Source organism: Tupaia chinensis, unplaced genomic scaffold (assembly GCF_000334495.1).
Source record: "Tupaia chinensis unplaced genomic scaffold, TupChi_1.0 Scaffold000289_1, whole genome shotgun sequence".
NCBI classification, from domain to species: domain Eukaryota; kingdom Metazoa; phylum Chordata; class Mammalia; order Scandentia; family Tupaiidae; genus Tupaia; species Tupaia belangeri.
The window spans coordinates 998873-1019491 of record NW_006159774.1 but is presented as its reverse complement, the minus strand read 5'-3'; the positions used below and the strand labels follow the sequence as shown (position 1 = coordinate 1019491).

The window sequence follows — 20619 nt, the reverse complement described above, 5'->3', positions numbered from 1 at the left end:
AAAGAGTGTCAGAGAGAGCTGGGATCAGCCCCAGCCAGCCAGGGTGTCACAGAAGACACCACAAAGGGTGGGAGAACAGTCTTCAGAGACTGGGACCTAGGCCCATGGGCCTCTGAGCAGGAGCAGCCCTGCTGGGGCCTGTGGTGCTGCATTTCCTACCGTCGTCCTCTGCTTCCCGGAACCCACATCGGTCCCCGCTCTCTTGAGTCAGACACATGGGCTCCTCTTCCAGTCCAACGACCGACAGAGTGGTGTAAGACAAAACGGAGGGCCTGGCACTCTGTCGGGCACCAAGGGGCAGTCCCTTGCAATCCTGTCCCATCCCTCTTGCTAGGCTGCAAGGCAGGCCCTTCTCCCTGTCTGTGCCCCAGGATTGCAGAGCTCCTGGAGGCCGTGGGCACCCAGCAAGCATTCCCTGAGAAAGGTGTGTGGTAAGATCAACGTGAACACGGCCCACTTAGTAAGCACTCTCTACAGGCAGATGCTGCTCTGAGCACTTCCATGTTTTCTTCCACGCACATCGATGTTTTTAGGAGGTGGGCGCCATTACCATGCCCGCTTTACAGATGGTGAGCAAGAGAAATGGAAGAAGTCACTTAACTTGCTTGAGGTCAGACAGTTAGCAAGTTGTCGAGCCCAGAATCAAAGCCAGGGCTGATTCCAGAGTCCTTGCCTTGGGTGTATTGCACACCAAGCCAAGGCAGACCCAGGGAAGGGGTGTATAGCTCAGGAGTTCTCAAACAGAAGTGGTTCTGATTTTGCTCAAAGAGTCAGCAATATACATCGAACATTAAGCTATGCAACTCTTAGATGGTCTAAGTGAGATGTGTGGGTGTGCACACATGTGTGAGTGCGCACATGTGTGAGTGTGCACATGTATGAGTGCATGTGCCATCATGGGAAGAGGGTGGGGAAGATGCCCCAATCCATTTTTTTTGGTCCTTTGCAAGCATGTCTCCATTGGTTATGAGGCGAGGCCTTTAGCTTACATCTTAAAACAGGGCCAGCAGATGGAGTGGTGGTTAAGGGGCTGGATGCCCACATGACCCATTGTGGTTTGAATCCCAGGCCTGGCAGCTTGTTTTCTCACTCTCTCTCTTTGTTTCTGGTGAGTGTATGTGTCCTATAGCAAATTAAATAATAATAATAATGATAAATAAATAATTCTTTAAAAATAAGACCGTCATGGCTACACAGGTGTGGTGGGTAAGACACCTGGGTGCTCAGCTCAGATGTCTGTCTGTCTCTCATAACTGACACCTGTGATGCCGCCTTACTGCCTCATCTCGACGCTGTCCTCGTCTCTCACACTGAGATGTGAGGCTCCACTCCGAGAAGACTGGAAGGCAGTCTCTGTGGTCAGCAGAAGCCTGGGAATGCAAGTCCATGAAGCAACGGCATCTTCTCCTACGATTTGTTTCTTCATTTGATTCTGGACGACAAGAGGGCTATGACACTCAAGTTCTGCTGATGAATTCAGATTTCTGTGTTCTACTAGACATTCTAGAATTGGAAATTAAAATCCTCATATATATATATATTTTAATGACTATTACTTTGGTATGCTGGAGTGTGTGAGACTGGAGCAGTAAATTCCATCAAGTTCCTGGATAGTCTCTGACATCCTAACAGAGAGGAGAAACCTTGGACAAACGCGGGCTGCGGATGAGGGCTCCCTGGGGAGGAGACGTGGGGAATAGCCCGGTGTTGGGGGACAGCCAGGTTACATGTTGGTCACTGTCAAGTTTTGTTTGTGGATACTTACTCCTCTAGTAAAAACAGCTAATTACCAGCAGATAATGTAATGGTTACAGCGCTGAACTCTCACATAATCGACTGCAATTCGAGTCCTGGGCCCAGTGACTTAAAAACTCACACCAGGCACATGCGTGTGTATGCCTAAAATCTCAAGAGGAGAATGGAGGAGAAAAGATTGTGGTATGACCATTCCCCCGGGGGCGGGGGTTGATTCTTTGCTTTCTGTCTCTCTGTCTCTGTCTCTCTGGCCAATGCACATGCCCTATAGCAAAAATCTCTAAAACACACACACACACACACACACACACACACACACACACACATACACACACCAGGCTAATTAGAAAAGCTAACTAAACAAAAGTAGGTGCACATGTGCCATGCTGGAGGCATCTTGTGAACCAAGGATGATGATGAAGCCAAATGAATTCTGTGCACCCGAGGTCCAATAAAGAAACAAACACTCGGGAACCAGCAGTTAGCATAATGGCTATGTCGCTGGACTCCCACGTAGTCGACCGTGGTTTGCGTCCCGGACCCGGTGGCTTAAAACTCACGTCGGGCGCGTGTGCATGTGTGCCCAAGATCCCGAGAGGAGAATGGAGGAGAAGGGGTTGCGGCGTGACCATCCCCCCTGGGGGGTGATTTCTCGCTTTCTGTCTCTATGTCTCTCTCTGTCTGGCGAGTGCATGTGCCCTATAGTGAAAACCTCTCAAAAAAAAGAAACAAACACTCAATAATAAGCCTATTTCAAAGGATGGTTTAAGGTATAGATTTTGTAATGTACACACTTTTCCCCCCGAATTTTGATTTTTTTGCTCTCACTCTTCTCCATTTCCACAGCGAAGTCTCCTCCTGCAGGGCTTCTTCATTCATAAAGGACTTGAGCATCAGGGATCTGGTTGACCCTTTTGGCAGGCACCACAGTCTCATCGGGGCAGAAGGAGGGTCTGGGCAGCTTCAGGCAAGGGGAGGGGGCTTCAGTACTTGGATAGAGCTGGCACTGAGTGTGGGAGAAGATTTTATCCACATGGGCTGGCACTTGACACTAGGCAGTTAGGGGAGAGGAGCGAGACCCGTCATGGAGACCACCTCTCCTGTATACCAGGTTTCCACACTTGGGACTCCCTGCCTTGCTTACGTGGGGTGTCTTTCATTTTGGCTTCTGTGCAATTCATCAGACACTCACTGGACACTGGGTGAGATGCTTTTGCACAAGCTAGGCCACGGGCTAGGCCCTTGAGGATACAGAATACGTAGTGGGTGCTTGTTATGAGTTCCACATCATGCTAAGTGTCTTTTATGTGTTCTCTTGCTCTCTGAATCCTCATAGTAAGCCTCCGTTGCTGCTTCTCCCATGATAGTTCTGGTCATACTCCATTACAACTGTCAGTAAGCTGTGGATTGTATTCACAGTTGTGACTGAGAGACCCTGGGTACTATAGGAAAACACAAGGGGCTCTGAAGTAAGATTGCTCTTGGTTCAAATCCTGGGGTCCCCTACTGTAAAACTACACATCTATTTAATTTGATCTCCTTGAACAGCAAGTTTCTCATGTGTCAAATGGGAGTAACAATCTTTATCTCACTGGATTATGAGAGAATTAAATGAGATAATTTATTTATTTTTTGCTATAGGGCGCGTGTGCTCGCCAGACAGACAGAGAGAGACATAGAGACAGAAAGCGAGAAATCACCCCCCAGGGGAGATGGTCATGCCGCAATCCCTTCTCCTCCATTCTCCTCTTGGGATCTTGGGCACGCATGCACACGCGCCCGGTGTGAGTTTTAAGCCACTGGGTCTGGACGCGAACCATGGTTGACTACATGGGAGTCCAGCGACATAGCCATTATGCTAACTGCTGGTTCCCTAAATGAGATAATTTATAACAAGCATTTTTTTTTAATTTCTAGAGGGCATGTGTGTTTGTGAGAGAGAGAGAGAATGCACTTCCCAATGGGGGTATGGCCATGAAGTAATCTTTTTTTCCTCTATTTCTTTATCCGGTCAGGGTGTGTTCATCATGTTCTTCAAACCACCAGCACGAGGGTACGAACTGTGGCTGGCCATGTGGAATCTCTTAACAACACTATGAGGCTGGCCCTTTAACAAGCATTTTTTACTTCTGTCATGTAATGAGTGTTAAATGGTCTCTATGTTTCTTTCTAAAGGGAATAGGATCTGTAAATAATTTATCTTTGTCCAAGGGGACTTCAAAAAGTTCATGGAAAATGGAATTTACGTACAAATTTATTAGGGTGCAAAAAATATATTTTTAGAGAGATTTTTGCTATAGAGCGTGTATGCTCTCTGGAGAGAGAGAGACAGAAAGCAAGAAATCACCTCCCAGGGGGGATGGCCATGCCACAATCCCTTGTACTCCATCCTCCTGTCAGGATTTTGGGTATGCATGCACACATGCCCAGTGTAAGTTTCAAGGCTCCGGGTCTGGGGCGTGAACTGTGGTCAGCTATGTGGGAGTACAACAAAGTAAACATGTCATCTGCTGGTCCTTGTGCAAAACTTTTGAAATCCATGCAGTTTTTTTTTTTAACTTTTCTCCATAATAAGTACTTTCCAAGAACTTTTGAAGACCTCCAGTATCTCCCTGAGACCCATTGTCTAGTAACGTGTTCATTACCTGTTTGTTGAACGAATGAATATATGAATGAATACGTGCATGCTCTCTGAGAATGGGAACCCACACTCATTACTCTCCAAAGGCTTCTTTCTACCTTGTCAACCTCACCACAGCTCTGTCTTCTCAGCAGGGCTCCCACCATTGACCAGGACTTAACTGGACTGAGGGCCCAAGAATCCTTGGCTTTGCACCATGCTGAGAAGGAAGGAAGAGGCCCTCTGGCCTTCATACTGACACTTATCAAAAGGAAGATCCACCACTCACCCATTATCTGCTACCTGCCAGCTTCCTGACTGTTCCTAAGAAGGTGGATGGCTCCAGATGCTGCTGCTTCTGGGGGAACGGGGCCTTGGACCGCCCTTGAGAAGGAGGCAAGAACTGGGCCCTGGTTGACACCAGCTGAGAGACAGCAGTGCCACTGAACTCCTGGGAACAGATAGGCTTTCTGTTCCAGGCCCATTTCTGAGACAGCCCCCTTCACTCCAACCCTGCGATTTCCCTTCAGGAGGGATGGAGACAGAAGTTTAAACTCTGAGGATGAAGGGAGAGAAGACAGGAGCGTGGACAAGTCACTCCCTCCCACTCCGTCTTCGTCTGCTGGTCAGGCTCTGCACTGGGTGAGTTGACTTCTCACCTCCCTGCAGCTGCAGCCCCCTCTGACTTCAGCCTCACATGTCCCACCTCCTCCTCAGCATGGTGGGTGCGGTCCTGGATGGAGACCCACACCCTGTATGAGGAGACAGGAGGCCTGGATTTAAATCTCGCCTTTGCTACTCACTGACTAGGATTTTAGCCAGGTCACTTAGCTCTCGGAACCGCAGGATTCTCATCAGTAAAATGGGCCTCGAAGGCCTGGTGTGAGCGTAGCAGCGATGCATGCACGAGTGTGATGCTCTCGAGATCACCTGGCTGCTAACGACTAGTTCCACACTACCAGGGCAGAGGGACATCGGGGGCCAGTACATTCTCACCCCAGATTTGCTCATCAGTGTGTGCTAAAAATAAGTATTTTTCTCATTTCCTTAGCTGGTCAGCAGAACGGAGAGACCCTGGCAGACCCCGGAAAACCTCCCTGGAGCCCATTGTGGACAACCCCTGTGGATTCCGCTTACAGGAGCGATTTAAGAGGCAAACAAAACATGAAAAGCTACTCAGAATGAACAATGGACCAGATGGTAATGCTAGTTTGAAGCAATAAAACATGATAAATAGCTTCCTGCTGCTACTCCTGATCAATTTCAATATTTAATAATGCCGCTGCCACCCCCACCCCCTCCCCTGGCCCCCTCCGCGGGATCCTGTGATGCCGCCTCGCATTCAACTCTCAGAGCAAACGCTTCTTCACTTTCTGAAGGCGTCAGCAAAAAGTGCCGCGCTCCACTGTCACACGCGCGCGCTCGGTCCTCGAAATGATAATTAATCTGCCTACTTCTCCTGAAGACGCTCCATCTCACACCTCTCCTGGTTGCCAGGGAAGGCTGTAATGGAGCTGCCAACTGCAGAGATACGATAGAAGCCCTCCTGGTGCTCAGGGCTGCTGGTCTGAGGCCAGTTGGAAGGAGAAAGCAACCCAGAAGGGAGCAGAGGCACTTGGTGTTTGGGCCCTACCCACCAGCCATGCCTCTGAGCCTCAGTTTCCCCTCTGTACAATGGAGACGATCATGCCTACCACCAAAGCCTAGTTCATGCTGCACGAGTGAAGTGCCCACAGAGTGCTTGGCACACAGGGCATGACAGCAACGGGCCACTGGCAGCATCATTTCCAAACGTGAAGCCAGGCAGTAAGTATCGGCTGTGCACCGGTGCCCTGCAGGAAGGGCCTGCTGGTACTCCTCGGTCGGAAAGGTTCACACCCCACGAGTATGGGCAGGGTTGCCAGGCAGCACCAGCTGTCAGACAGACCACCCATTCTTCCCAAGCGCTGTCCACTAACAAGATTAACTGCCTTGCCCTGTGAGCTGCGACTCTGAACGCTTTCACAGCCACTGACACGTGAGACCTCCGGGCAACCCTGGAGAGCGGGCATTGTTGGTGCCATTTCACAGATGATGAACTGGAGATTAGGAGGCGAGATGGCTTTTCGAACCACGATGCAGGAAATGGCATAGTCAATTCTAATCTGGATCTCCCAACCTCTGACCTCAGGTCCTCTCCACTGAATCACAGGAGCAAGCGACTGGCGACAGGCACCCTGGTCTGTGTGTCCCTTTGGTGGGGAGGCACCTGAGGTGTTGGGGAGGCGTGGGTGCCAGGGACCTGGATTACCTGGGCTGCCATTTGCTCGTCTGTGAAATGAAACTCACAATGCCTGCTGGTGCATGGGGCATTTGATGAGGAACATGCAGCAAAGGGCTTGGTTATGTGGTGAGCTGTACAGCTGTCAGTTAGGGTTCGGACGGCTCTCTAGAACACACTGTCAGAGAAATACTGGAATACCGGAAAATACCTCCTTGTCCACTTAAAGGAGGATTCTGCTAACAGATCTGTCCCCGTGTAACCCAGGGGGTCAAGGTCACATTTCATGAGTGGTGTTCAAGCCTTCGACACTGCTCCCTCCCCACCCTCCTCCCCTCTTTCCTTACTTATTTAATGAAAGAGAGAGAGACAAGCACCATCAATGGGCTCTCATGCTGCAGCCCCGTCTCCCGGCCTTCCCAGCCAGGATCGTGTGCCCGTGCGCCAGCAGGTATAGGCCGGCCAGGGAGCTGAACTCATGTCTTCATCTGGATCCAGCGTCAGGCGAGCAGTGTGTTCCCGCTGTGCCCCTGAGCCAGCCCTGCCTCTCTTCCAGCTCTGGTCCATCTGAGCTACGTGGAGTGGCTGAGAGTCATGGCCTTTCACATATGTCCACACCTAGGCTGGGGGACACCCCAGACAGTCTGTCTGTCCCAACCCTATCCGCCAGTTTATCCTGCATCCCCTTGGGCAGCAACTCCTCCTTGGCGCTCCCGGGACCAGGAGCCCCTCCACCAGGTTCCCCGCTAGCCTCTCCGGGCATCCCTCCATCCTAGCCTGCCTGGCCCGAGGCTCGTGCTTGCCTTGCGTCCTCCTCTGCCTCCCGGCTCCGCAGTGAGTTCCAGCAAGGCCAGAACCAAGCGCTGTCCACCTCCATTTCTCTAGGAGCTGCTCAGCGTGTGCTCGTGACGTGTGCTGGGGGACGAGTGCGTGAATGACAACGTGTATCCGCTGTGTGGATGGAAGTGGATGAACCCTCCATCAGACAGCGAATGCCAGCAGGGACTGGATGTGGGTGGCACAGCCTCGGTGGCAGGCAGTGCCTGGAATTTACATGCAGCTCAATCTCTGGAACGAGGTCCAGAGCTGACAGGATCAGCCTCCTTGCCGAACCTGGACCCTCAAGAAGAAGGAGCAGAACCTCCCCCTGCCCCCGCCCATCCCTCCTCAGTGGAGGGGTCCCCTGGTACCTGAGTCTCGCTGGTCCAGGGTCATGGAGTTCCACCTCCTCGTGATGTCGATGTAGAGGATGTCCACGGCGGCCATGGACAAGCTGCTGCTGCTGAGCTTGCAGTTCCTGCCACAGATGGAGGGAGACGTTGACTGCCAGACCGACACTTGCCCCGCTCGCGCTCCTCATGCCTGGTATGGCCGTTCGTGTCCCCTCAGATCCATAGGCGGAAATCCCATCTGCCCGGTGTGATGGTGTGAGGAGGTTGGCCCTTGGGAGGTGATCAGGTCATGAGGCTGGGGCCCCATCAATGAGATTAGTGGCCTCTTAAGAGACACCAGAGAGAGGCTGCTTCTCTGCTCCCTGCTGCGTGTGGCCGTGGGCAGATCGAGAAGTGGGCTTTCACCCAACGCCGATCGCCAGCCCCTTGATCTTAGACTTCCCAGCCTCCAGAAGTGAGAGGAATAAACTTGTGCTGTTCCAGCTACCTCCCGTGGTATTTTTGTTACAGCGCCCTGAGCTGATAGAGATGGTGTCTTTGCTTGGGCTGCGTCCCTGTCTGGAACACGCTCCCTTCCCATAGCTGGAACTACTGATGGGGCCTAGCAGGGGTGGGGAGTGAGCAGGCTGAGCATATAAGCAGAAGTGGGGTCCTGTGGACTCCTCTGAGGTCAACCACTGGTTACCTAGGGGCTGATGGGTCAGCCAGGGCAGCAAGGCTTGAGTTGAGCCCTGGCTCTGCCACTTGGCAGCTGGACGGCCCTGGGTAAACTAGCTCACCTTCCTGAGGCTGGTTCCCCACCGATAAACTAGTAGTCTTTGTCACAGTCAGTGTGCGTCAGTGTGACTTCACACAGGTTGACATAGGTCCCTGCCTGCTCCAAAAGGGAAATGAAAACTCCACGCTTCAAAACATACGCTCTGTGACCATTTTCATGTTCCCACTGCTTAGTCTCTGACAGGGGGAAGGAAAGTTGGGCCCATGGCACTGCTCTCTCCTACCAGCGTGATGCTCAGGTGACCCGGTGATGACAGCGGCCACCACTTTTGTCCAGAGTGCTTCCCCACTGGATGTGTTCATAGATGAGTCCTGAGGCCAGATCTACAGTCAGAGGGCTCAAGGCTCCTGCACTCTCTCTTAATCTGTCACCTGAGGATTTTACGTAAGTCCCCAAATGGCCACATCAAACCCCAGAGGTACGGAGCAGAACAGCCCAGGCTGAGCCTGCACCGTTGCGTGGGCTGAGAGTGCTGCTGGGGTGGCCCTGACATGCTTATTTAGGGGAGTCACCTGGAAGAGACGGGAGGTGGAAGGGGACAGGCCTCTGAGCTCCGGATGTTTTCCTAGCTAGGTACAGGGAGGCCCTGGCAACTAGGTTTCAGTCTGATGTCAGCAGTGGGGCTTCCTGCCCAAGCCAGGGAGCGATGTTTGGAATCCTCCCCACCCCCTTGTCACTCTTTTTTTCCTTAGGCTTTTGCCACAGGGTGCACGCACTCGCTGGAGAGAAGAGAGACAGAGGGAGATAGAGAGAGAGCAAGTGAGAAATATCTCTCAGGGTGGATAACCATGCTACAATCCCTTCTCCATTCTCCTCTTGGGATTTTGGGCAAGCACTCAGAATGATTTTCAAGCTACCAGGTCCAGGACTCAAACCATGGTAGGCCACATAGGAATTCAGCCTCCTTAAGCATCATGCTACCTACCGGCCCTTTTTTATTTTTTACTAATTAACAGGTGACGGGACCAGCAGATAGTGTGATGGTTATGTCGCTGGACTCCCACACAGTCGACTGCAGTTCAAGTCTTGGACCCAGCAGCTTAAATCTCATGCTGGGCACATGTGCGTACATGCCCAGAATCCTGAGAGGAGAATAGAGGAAAAGGGTTTGTGGTGTGGCCATCCCCTTCCTGGGGGGTGATTTCTTACTTCTGTCTTTCTGTCTCTCTAGCAAGCGCATGCACCCTATAGCAAAAATTTCGCTCTCGGGGAAAAAAAAAATTGCCAAAAGGCATACACATTTGCTAGAAAGAGACAGAGAGAAAAAGGGAGGGAGAAAGAACTCCCAGAGGTGTGTGGTCTTGCCCCCAATCCCTTTTCTCCCATTTCTCTGTTCTGTTAGGATCTGGGGCATGCATGCGTATGCACCTGGCATGTTTTCCAGCCACCAGGGCTAGGACTTGAACCACAGTTTGCCATGCGGGATTCGGCTCCCTTTGACCATTAGGCTGTGGAGCCGACCCTCTGCTGCTTTTTCTTGCCATGTGACTATGGATAATGCACGTCCCCTCTGCGCCGTCATCTCCTGACCTCTCCAGTGAAGATCAGCCCTGCCTGCGTGGTGGTGAGGAAGTGATCATGCCAAGGACCCAGCACGGTGCCTGCAACTTGGGAGCTCCACAGCCATGTGGGTGCCCCTCTCAGCCTCTCTCCCCCTTCCACCTTTTTCTCTTCCAGGCTGGAACCACTGTGGCCCTGGAGGCTGCCTGGGGCTGACCTTGCAGTGAGTGACCCTGCCCTTTCTGGAGAAATGGAGTTCACTAGTCTGAGTGACTGGAGGCGGCCCTGGGCTTGTCCCGGGCACCAGCCTCCTGACCAGGATCATGCTGGCGGGCCAGGCTCAAGGCAGGTCGCATTTGCCCAGGGAATCTAGAAAGCTGGACGTCAGGGCCAGCCGTCAGGTCGCTGAGCTGTGCTCAGTGCAGCTTTCAACCCTTCACAGGGCCTCACAACCTTGCCCCAGCTCAGGGTGAAGTGGGCCTTTGATTTCCCATTTGTCACTATCCCTCGTGTGAATAGCTCCCTCAGGAGCCAGACAGGCGATGGGTTGACTGGCAAGCAGGATCTGGGGACTGAGAGATCGCACTCCATGGCCACGCACACCCCTAATGCTGGTGGCTGGGAGTGTGCCCAGCCTGGCACTGACAAGGCTGCTGCTCCTTAGACACAGGCATGCTGACTCTTTCTATTCTATTCCTCCCTCCTCCCTTCCTTTCTTCCCGCCCGAGTTTCCCACCCAGGCCATCAATTCCCATCCTGCCTTCCTCTGCGCTCCTGCTCCGTATTTCAATCACAAGTCACTGTGGCAGACTTCAAAGCACGTCAGCGCACAGTTATTGAGCCCCAGTAACAACATGTCAGTGGACACAGAGCTTTTCACGTCACCTGTCACCAAGATGGCTATCTCTATTGGGTTCTTCTGCAGACGATGTTCCAGGCACTCCCAAGGTACCCTAACAGCCTGCACAGCCAATTTCCAAAGCTCGGTAAGGAATGGCCACAGGTTTCTGTAATTCTCACATCAGTGTCCTCTGGATTACCCGCTCCCCGCAGGACAGGAGTACTGCCTGGCCAGATGTGGGTTAATGGAGTAGAAAAAGGGAAACCTGGCTGACCACTAGGAAATAGTTATATTTTTCCTGACAGGTAGAAAATAGAAGTGTCAAGCCTTTTGCAGGAGTCATAATTTCCCAAAGAGCACTCTCCACGTATCCCCCTTCCAAGGTAGCCCACCCTCCCTCGCGATGCCTGCAAATACACTTGATTGCAACATCTGCTGCTGGGACGGGGAGGAACCGCGCTGGCTGCAGGAGAAACTTTGGTGTCTGCGGCCATTTCTTGAGCGTCATCTGTACGCCAGGGCCTTTGCTGCCCAGTCACTTCCTGAATATATATGTATTTTAACTTATTACTACTTTTTAAATTTGCTATAGGTCACATGTGCTCACTGGGGAGAGAGAGAGTGAGGGAGGAAAGGAGGGAGGGAGAGAGAGAGAGAGAGAGAGAGAGCTGTCAGGTCTGGGATTCAGACATGGTTGACCATGTGGGAGTCCAGCGCCCTAACCACTATGCTACCCGCCAGTTCCACACTTCCTGAATCTTTTTAAAAAAATTATTACTTTTAAAATTTGCTATAGGTCACATGTGCTCAGTGGAGAGAGAGAGAGAAAGAGAGAGAGAGAGAGAGAGATGTCAGGTTTTAGGCTTGGACCATGGTTGGCCATGTGAGAGTCCAACACCTTAACCACCACGCCACCCACCAGCCTCACACTTCCTGAATCTTTATAATCATCTACTAGGGAGTTATTCTTAGTCCCATTTCAGTGAAGGGTAAACTGAGGCCCAAGAGAAGGGACATGACTTGCCTACAATCCCACATCTGGGATCCACATCCAGTCCTCCCTTGGAGGGTACAGTAGTGGACTTGGCAGCTGTGAGAAGGTGGCCCTACCCAGGGTTGCAGGAGGAACTCAGGCATCAAGAATCAAAGTCTCAGGCCAAGGACCAGGAAGGCTGGAGAAGCTTTGGGACAGAAGGTTGGGAACAGGACGACCATCGTGGCTTGGAGACAGGTTCTCCCCGGAGTGTTCCGACAGTCACCAAACATTCTCAGTTGACTCAAAAAGGAAGGGCTCCAACCGTCAAGACATTCAACTTTGGAACTGATATTTTTACCCATGCATCTACTCAGTCCTGGATTTTTGTCGTGTCCACCCTATATGGGCGGTGCTCTGGGCCCAATGAGCCATGCGGAACTGCAGGGTCTCAGGTACTGCTCTTGGAGGACTCTGGGGCCAAAATGTGATGGCCCAATACCTCTTCCTCACTGGAACAGTTTCCCCCGGTGCCCTGGGATGCAGTTCTTCCAGTGACTAATGAGTGGAAGGAAATAGTCTTCAGTGGAAGAGAAATCCAAGGAAATGGTAACATGAGAAGCGAGAAAAATTTCCAAGAAAGGATAGGCTGGAAACGGACATGGAAAAAGTGAGCTTTGTACTTGAATGCATATGGGGTTGAATCTTGACTTTGCTGCATGACCTTGAACAAGTCACAGAAACTCTCTCCATCTAAATTTCCTTATTTGGGGGCTAGCAGGTGGCGTGGTGGTTGGGGGGGCACTGAACTTCTACATGGCTGAGCACGGTTCGAGTCCTGGCTCTGGCAGCTTGCTTTCTCACTTTCTCTCTCTCATTCTGTCCCTTTCTGGTCAAATTATATAAATATATAAATCAAGTTAAATAAAATGATTCTTTAAAAAATAAATTTCCTTGGGACCAGCAGTTAGCATAATGGCTATGTCACTGGACTCCCATGCAGTTGACCACGGTTTGAGTCCCGGATCCCGTGGCTTAAACTCACGCCAGGCACGTGTGCGTGCGTGCCCAAGACCCCGAGAAGAGAATGGAGGAGAAGGGATTGTGGTGTGGTCATCCCCCCTGGGGGGAGATTTCTCGCTTTCTGTCTCTCTGTCTCTCTCTGGCGAGTGCATGTGCCCTATAGCAAAAACCTCTCAAAAAAATTTCCTTATCTATACAGTGAGAATAGGCATACTCATCAGGCTTTTTTTGCCTTAGGGCATGTACTCTTGGCAGAGAGAGACAGAGAGAGGAAAAGTGAGAAATCACCCCCTAGGAGCGATGGCCATGCCGTAGTCCCTTTTCCTTTATTCTTCTCCTGGGAGCTTGGGCACATACGCACACGTGCCCTGTGTGATTTTTCAAGCTACTGGGTCCAACACTCAACCCGCAGTTGGCCATGTGGGAGGGAGTCCAGCACTTTAACCGCCAAGCCACCTGCTGGCCCTCAGCAGGCTTGTTTAAGGGCTAGCCCAGTGACAGGCACACATGGGAAAGTGGCAAACGACACCATGATGTAGAACCAGCTGCAGACATGATTTTTTTTTTTTAATTTGGGCACAAATGATGGCAGAGAGTCACAAATCATTCGAGTTCATCAGGAGAAGTCTAGAAAGATTTGGAATGATCATTCCTATTTCCTCTTAACAACTACTGACATCTCATGGGAAATTTAGGAACCAGCTTTTTCACTCCATAAAATCCTATTTATAGAATTTCTTTTGTGTTCATTCTTCATGTGGAAAAGAAGGTTGTTTTTTTTTTATCCTTTTTTCTTTTTCTGGGGGAGGTTCTTATAAGGTGCAAGCTAACAAACGATCAATACTTACTTAAAAAGAAATTTCATATTATCTAAACATCTATGGGGAAAGGCAAAAATTCTGATTTCAAACATACGTAGTTTTAACGGCCGTTGATATCCCAGGTATAGAATCTCGGAACATTGCTGGAAAAGGATCATGGCGGAGAGGGGAGGTTTTCAAAATCACCAAGGAGTTAATGACAGAGGGAGAAGCAAGGCCCCTCTACACGTCTATTCTAGAACATTCCAGCACACCACGCCGCTTCTCAGAGAATCAAACCCCCTGCCGTTGCCCATTATGAAGCATATTAATACCTCCTTGTGATAAAAGGGAGTGGAAGGGAAAGCGGGGAGAAAAGAGAAAGAGAAAAAGCCATTCTGTGATTCAAAAGGCCCAGGATCAGAAGCCAGCACAGGCATGAGTTGGATCTCAAAGTGGAATAGCCCACGTGAAGCAAACGCTAGAGGTACAGAGGAGCTGTGACCCTTCGGAGAAATAAACCTGGTTTCACAAGTTGTTTAATCCCCTGCCTGTCATAGTGGAAAATGCAGCCTATGCAAATCGGTGTCAAGTTCTGATGTAGGATACGTTTGGAAAGCGTGTCCTTGGTGAATTCCACGGGCTGGCCCTCCAATGAATAATCCCGTGGAAAGAGAATAACACAACTGCATTTTCCCTGAAGAAAGCTGTCAGGCTAAAGGCTCAATCAGAACATTCCTATTTCTCGGAAAAAGGGAAGCCGGCGTGCTCTTGTAATTGTGATAAAATAAAATTGAAAAAGAAAGAAGAAGAGAAGAAAGAAGGAGAAAAAGAAAGAGAGAATGGAAAGAGAAGAAGTACTCCATTCACGGTAACGTGTGCTACTGCTAAGCGCCTCCCAAGGAAATGACACAGAAAGCTGTTTAGACAGAGCAAAGTCTAGACAAGGGAACGGCAGGCAGTTCATTATTTCTTATTTCTCGGTGAAAAAGAAAAATAGGATATGACCAGACGGGCATTAGCATAATTCACTGGGAAAACTGCTGATGTGTGCAGCACATTGTGAGAGATGGACACTGGAAATAAATCCAGTCGGAGTGTTTATTATTTTCTTCTTTCTAGTTCTCTTCAAGGAACGTGGCGAGAAAGGCAGGGCCGATGAAAGCCAGGTTCAACTTGTGCCGTTTGCGTGGGAGCTCTGAAAAGGAGTGTGTGTCTTGCCAGCGAGTATGTCTTTTTCAAAGTGCTCCTGAGAAGGGCACTTGGTTCGACAGAACATATGGCATAAATATTATTAATTCATAATGAAGCAAAATTTAAACCAAAGTGAAAAGGAGAGAGAGAGAGAGAAAGAATCATTGTTAGCAAGAGAAAATGCTTGGTGTTAAATTTAGCTGGCAAGACTGAACATACTCAGATAAATCTAAAAGCAGAGACTGTCATCTTTTACGATTAAGTTGCTGTTGGGATTTCTTGGTACATTTTAAAAGGAAAAATCTATTAAGGTTCGTGCAATATTTTCTCCATTCCTTCCTGCATCCTTAATTACTATAGACGTTTGTCGGGTGGGGAGGGAGAGGGATTTGGAGAGAGACTCATTGTGGGAGTCGCCTGCTCTGGCCGCCTGTTCTCAGCTCTAGTCACAGGGTCAAGGTAGCCCCGCTCACAGTGCTCGCTAAAGGTGCGCAGATCGGGAATGCAGGCTGCAGGACCTAATAGCCTTGAACATCACAAAAATTGGTTTTTCATGCAAATGCCTTTATTCGAAGAGAACAAAGGGATGGAAAATCAGAAAGCCTATCACATAGAGACAGATTTGTAGCGAGATTTTGGACACTATCCAGTTCTGGTCTGAGAGCATTCGACGGGTCTTTGCTCTGGCCTATTTCCTTTCTGAGGTTGTACGTTCACAGGGCAGGTCCTCTTTACATGCACCTTCTTCTTCTCACGCCAGAGGTCATGCGCTGAGGGCCTCCACGGGCAGTCATGCTTTGATGGAAACCACGGAGCATGGAGTGTTTAAAATTATTTTTTGAATTGCCAATATTTCTATATGGGTATTGAGATTTCACAGAAAAATCAGTATGTCTAGCTTCTTTTGAAAAATCAAAGCTCTGGTGACACCAAGCTCCACATCAGCCTTCTCTTTAGACGGGTCTGTGCTCTCCAGTCCGCAAGCCCTGCCCCGCCACCCTCTCACATCCAGCCCCTATGCTCCCTGCTGTTCTCTCTAGGTTATTGAGATTGTGATTCTTTTTTTTTTCCTTTGGTTTTTTAAAGTTTGCTATAGGGCGCATGCACCGAATGTGAAGGGAGAGAGAGAGAAAAGAAATTACCCCTCTCCGCGGAAGGGAGCCACACTGAATCCCTTCTGCATTCCCCTCTCGGGATTGTGGACACACGTGTGCACATGCCTGGCATGTTTTTCAAGCCCCTGAGTCTAGCAGAGTCAGCCATGTGGGATCCAGCTGCCCCCCCACCACGCCACCTTTTGGCCCAGACCGTGGTTCTTTTCTTATGGAATGCTGCTTTTTCCAATCCTCTGCCCCATATTATGTTTTGGTGAATTTTATTTATTTATTTATTTTTTAAGTTTTAGAGAGGTTTTTGCCATAGGGCGTGTGTACTCACCAGAAAGACAGAGAGAAACAGAGACAAAAAACAAGAAATCACCCCCCAGGGGGGATGGCCACGAAGCAAACCCTCCTCCTCCGTTCTCCTCTCGGGATCTTGGGCACGCACGCACGCCCGCCCACGGGCCCAGTGTGAGTTTAAGCCACTGGGTCCGGGACTCGAATCACAGTCGACTACATGGGAGTCCAGCGACATAGCCATTACGCTAACTGCTGGTCCCAAAAGAGCGTAGCTAGTCAAGTAAGGATGAGGGAGGGAGACAATGTTAATCAGCTTAACAATAACCCACAATCCTCGGATCAACCGAATTTTATTAAAAATAAAAAGGAAGGAAGCATTTCAGTTCCTGCCTAATGATGTCTTTCCTGACTTCTACACCAGGGCCACACACCAGATCCATTTTTAGGCTCTCTTTGCCTTCCTGCCTGACCAATTCCAGCTTATGCCAGTCTAAACCCTGCCTCCTCTCCGGTGCCTTGATTCCAGCACAGACATGCATGTCCTGTTCTGTGCTTAGACACTTAAAACAAGTCCTGCCGGGGAGACCTGGGGCCGCTGCGTGGAGACTCTGCCGAAAGACTGCATTTAATGATTGGTTCAGTGTGTGCTGTTACGCTGAGGCCCTCGAGGGCTGGCAGGGTTCCCTTATTTGTCTTTGAATGTCCTGTGTAAGGTTTGGTCCCTATATCATTAGGTTGAGACAGGACAGATCTCATGGAGCCAGGGTTCCCCGCAGCACCCCAGATGTGGTCCCTGTGAAGCCAAGCCATCCATTCATTCTCTCTGCTTTCAAATCAGACTTAGGTGCAACGGTGCAGAGGCTGGGGGAGGCCCAGCTAGCACCTGCCTTTACTCCAGAAGGTCTTGGGTGCCTGGACCTGCCCTGCTGAGAGAAGCACCTGGCCTGCTCCACCTCATCATCCTCCTGGGTCCCTGTGCACTTCCACAGCACTTCAAGTGTCCCCGTGACCTGGGACCTCTGTCATGGAGCTGTTTCTATGTTCCTGGGCCCAAGAATTTCAGAGGTGCAGAGACCAACCATCTCTGAATTCTCTTCCTCCTCTTTTTCACTAGAATAGGACAGTGTGATGCAGTCAGAAAAATTTTGTTTCCTAGTTTTCCATACAGGTGACATTAAGGTGGATGGAGAATTAAGATGGCGATTAAGATGGATGGAAAAGTCGTTGCATAGTTACTGGGAAGTTTTTAAAAAGGTCTGATTTATCTGGTAGAGGTCTTGGCTCTTTCTCCCTCCCTCCTTCTTCCTGCCTGAAACTCATCCATGAAGGCTGGATTTTGAGCAGCCATCTTGTAACCATAAGGCAACCCTAAAGCTTGAATCACATGCTTAGGTTGAATGAGCAGACACAGAAGTGAGATATTGATCATACCGTGGACTCCCTAACCAGCCCTAGAACCTCTACTGCCAAACTTCCTGTTGTATTAGAAAAAAACTGTCTCCCTATTTAAGGAGAATCTCTTATTGAAAGTCAAATGCAGTTTCTACATGAGTCAGAGGGTATCATATTAGGCAGCTTTTTCAGGGAACATAATAACATGCGCCTGTTGACTTCCTTGAAAATTCTCACTGCCTAATGGAAATGACAATCACAAGACTTGCACTGAACAAGCAGCTCCCACGAACTAGGCATCAGGCCAGGTGCTTTATACTATGTGAGCATCCCAACCTCATGAACGTCCTGCAAGGCCAGAGCAATTATTTCCATTTTTGCAGGTTGGGGAGCTGAGACTCAGAGAAGATAAGGGAGTTCTCCAAAGTCACACAGCCATTAAGTAATGGGCTTGGCCCTGAACCAGACCTTGTGTGACCCTGAAGCCTCTCCACTGGGCTTTCTTTCACCCCAACCTCCACCTCTCACAACCCAAGTAACACAAAGTCCTTCTCAAATCACTGTGCAAACATGACTTGGGCCTACCGAAATGGGAAAAAATCCTGCCAATACTTCTGTTTACCCTCTTTTCGGGAAAATCGGAAGGCTAGAGTCAGAGTTTCTAACACTTATTTGGAGAAAAGCCTTTGATAAAAACTGGTTTCTGACTCAAGACTTCTAATTATTTGCTTTAGCGACTAAAACTGTGGAAAGTGTGACTTTGAAGTGCAAGGCAGACGGAGTAAAACGAGAGATGAGGTGAACGACAGCGTTGCAGGGTGCTGGCAGAGACTTTCCTGAGGTGCCCAGGCTGTGGTTAATTGCTAATAAACAGTTAGCTTGCTGTCATCGCCAATTCGCATTTGTGGTAGGGACCTACACTTACTTCTTTGGCACATACTTAATGGAAACCTGCTTTGTGCCAGACTCCATGCAGGACTCATTATATAGTGATACATAATACAGATGTAATTCCAAGCATATACATTTTATATAAATATAGTAAAATTTCATGAAATTCTTTCTCTTTCTTTTCTTTTCTTTTCTTTTCTTTTCTTTTCTTTTCTTTTCTCTCTTTTATTTTTTTTCTTAAGTTTTTGCCACAAGGCATATGTACTCCCCAGAGAAAAACAGACAAAGAGAAGGAAAGTAAGAAATTACCCCCCAGGAGGGATGGCCACACCACAGTCCCTTTTCCTCCATTCTCCTCTTGGGATTTTGGACATGCATGCATATGTGCCTGGTGTGATTTTCAAGCTGCCAGGTCCAGGACTTGAACTGCAGTCAGCCACGAGGTTGTCCAGGGCCTTCACCACCACACCATCTGCCGGCCCTTTCAGGAATTCTTTCAACCTTGTAAGAGGAAACTCCCTTAACTGCTCTCATAAACACAGTCCCGGGACCTGGGCACCTTCATCCCACTATATAGGATGAAATCACAGAGGTTCAGGGACTGGCATTACCTTGCTCCAGGGCTGCACAGCTAGGAAGTGCTCCCGTATTGCCCCAAAGGACTCCACCGGGTAGAGGCAAATTAACAACTCAGCTCAGGAAACTAAGTGGCAATTGCTTACTTTGCAGGCTGCAGAAAAAACATGATTTCTTTACTTCATGTTTTATCTTTAAAATTCATGCAAATTTTGCGTTATACTCTATAATATAACCATGTTATTTTTATATTAGAACAAATGTATTAAATTATTTATCAGCTGAATTATTTAACTTTTTCCTTCTGAAATTGACACGTTGGAAAGATGTGCCTTGTTTTTCTGCTGCGGCTTCACAAGCGCTCAGCACACAGCTGAGGAAGCACAAGGTCTGTCGGACTCCGGGGGGTGGGGGGCAAGTGTGAATACACATTTCAAGGACCTAGCTCAAGGTAGCACAGAACGCTTTTTAACAACGAACATAAGGTAAGGGGATTCTGTCACATCCATAACATTCACTAATTCATTCAACAAACCAGAGTCCACGATGTGCCAGGCCCAGTGCTTGCCACAGGCCGATCCCACCTCAAGCGGTTCCCCCAGCACCCAGGTTCCCCCAGGAGCAGCCAGCGAGAGCTGACCGGACAAATGTGGGGCTGGTTCCACCCTGCCCAAAGCCCATGCCAGAGGGTCTAATCTCACCGACCTTATGAAGGTACGGAAGCCTGTTGGTCCCAGCTTCATCGTCCCCTTGATTCCCAGGAATCGGATGAAGAGGTTGGCCATCCTGTCCACCAGGCGCAGGTAGTTGAACTGCTTTGCGTACTTGGGGAACACCTGCTTGAGGCAAATGGAGGGCAGGTGGGCTTCAGGACTGGCGTTGCAGTCCAGGGCACTGGTGGGCTCACTCTCTAGGGGATCATCCTTTCCGGCCTTTTCAAGCTGCTGAGACCTGAAGTACAGAAGGGATGAATGAATGAATGAATTGTACATTCTCCTTTGCTTGAGATTTCAAGCTTGGAAGGCAGGCATTACCATCATTGTTATTTTACAGACCAGAAAGCTGACCTCAGAGAAATGACCTGTCCAAGCTGACACAGGGCGTCACCAAGTCTGGACTTGAGAACAGAGCAGAGCCAGGCCTAGAAACTTCGCTGCTTCTCTCCTATCACCCCGCATTCCCCATGTGGAAAACTTCCTTCACTGTATTCACGATTCAAGAGAATACTCTATTATAACAGCCTGGGTTTGATTTTAAACTCCTACTTATGGGTAGTAATTGAATAATTAAGAAATATAAAAATCTCATTGAGGGCTGGCAAGAAGCCACAGGCACCGTTCAATGAACAATTTGCAAAGATGCATCCGTTACCCAATTCTGGGAATAGGGACAATTACATTTGCTGGCTTAACTGTTTTCTTATTTGGAATTCATACTCAAAAAA

The 20619-nt window shown here is 49.4% G+C and overlaps 1 protein-coding gene across 1 annotated transcript in view; it reads right to left on the bottom strand.

The window, feature by feature from the left end:
* Positions 1–20619, bottom strand: part of TTLL11 (tubulin tyrosine ligase like 11) — a gene marked incomplete at its 5' end in the record, with an annotated part of 308449 nt that overhangs the window by 33129 nt on the left and 254701 nt on the right. The window contains 2 exon segments of the mRNA XM_006150515.2: positions 7826–7932; positions 19881–20126. Coding sequence (XP_006150577.2) covers positions 7826–7932; positions 19881–20126 — 353 coding nt within the window.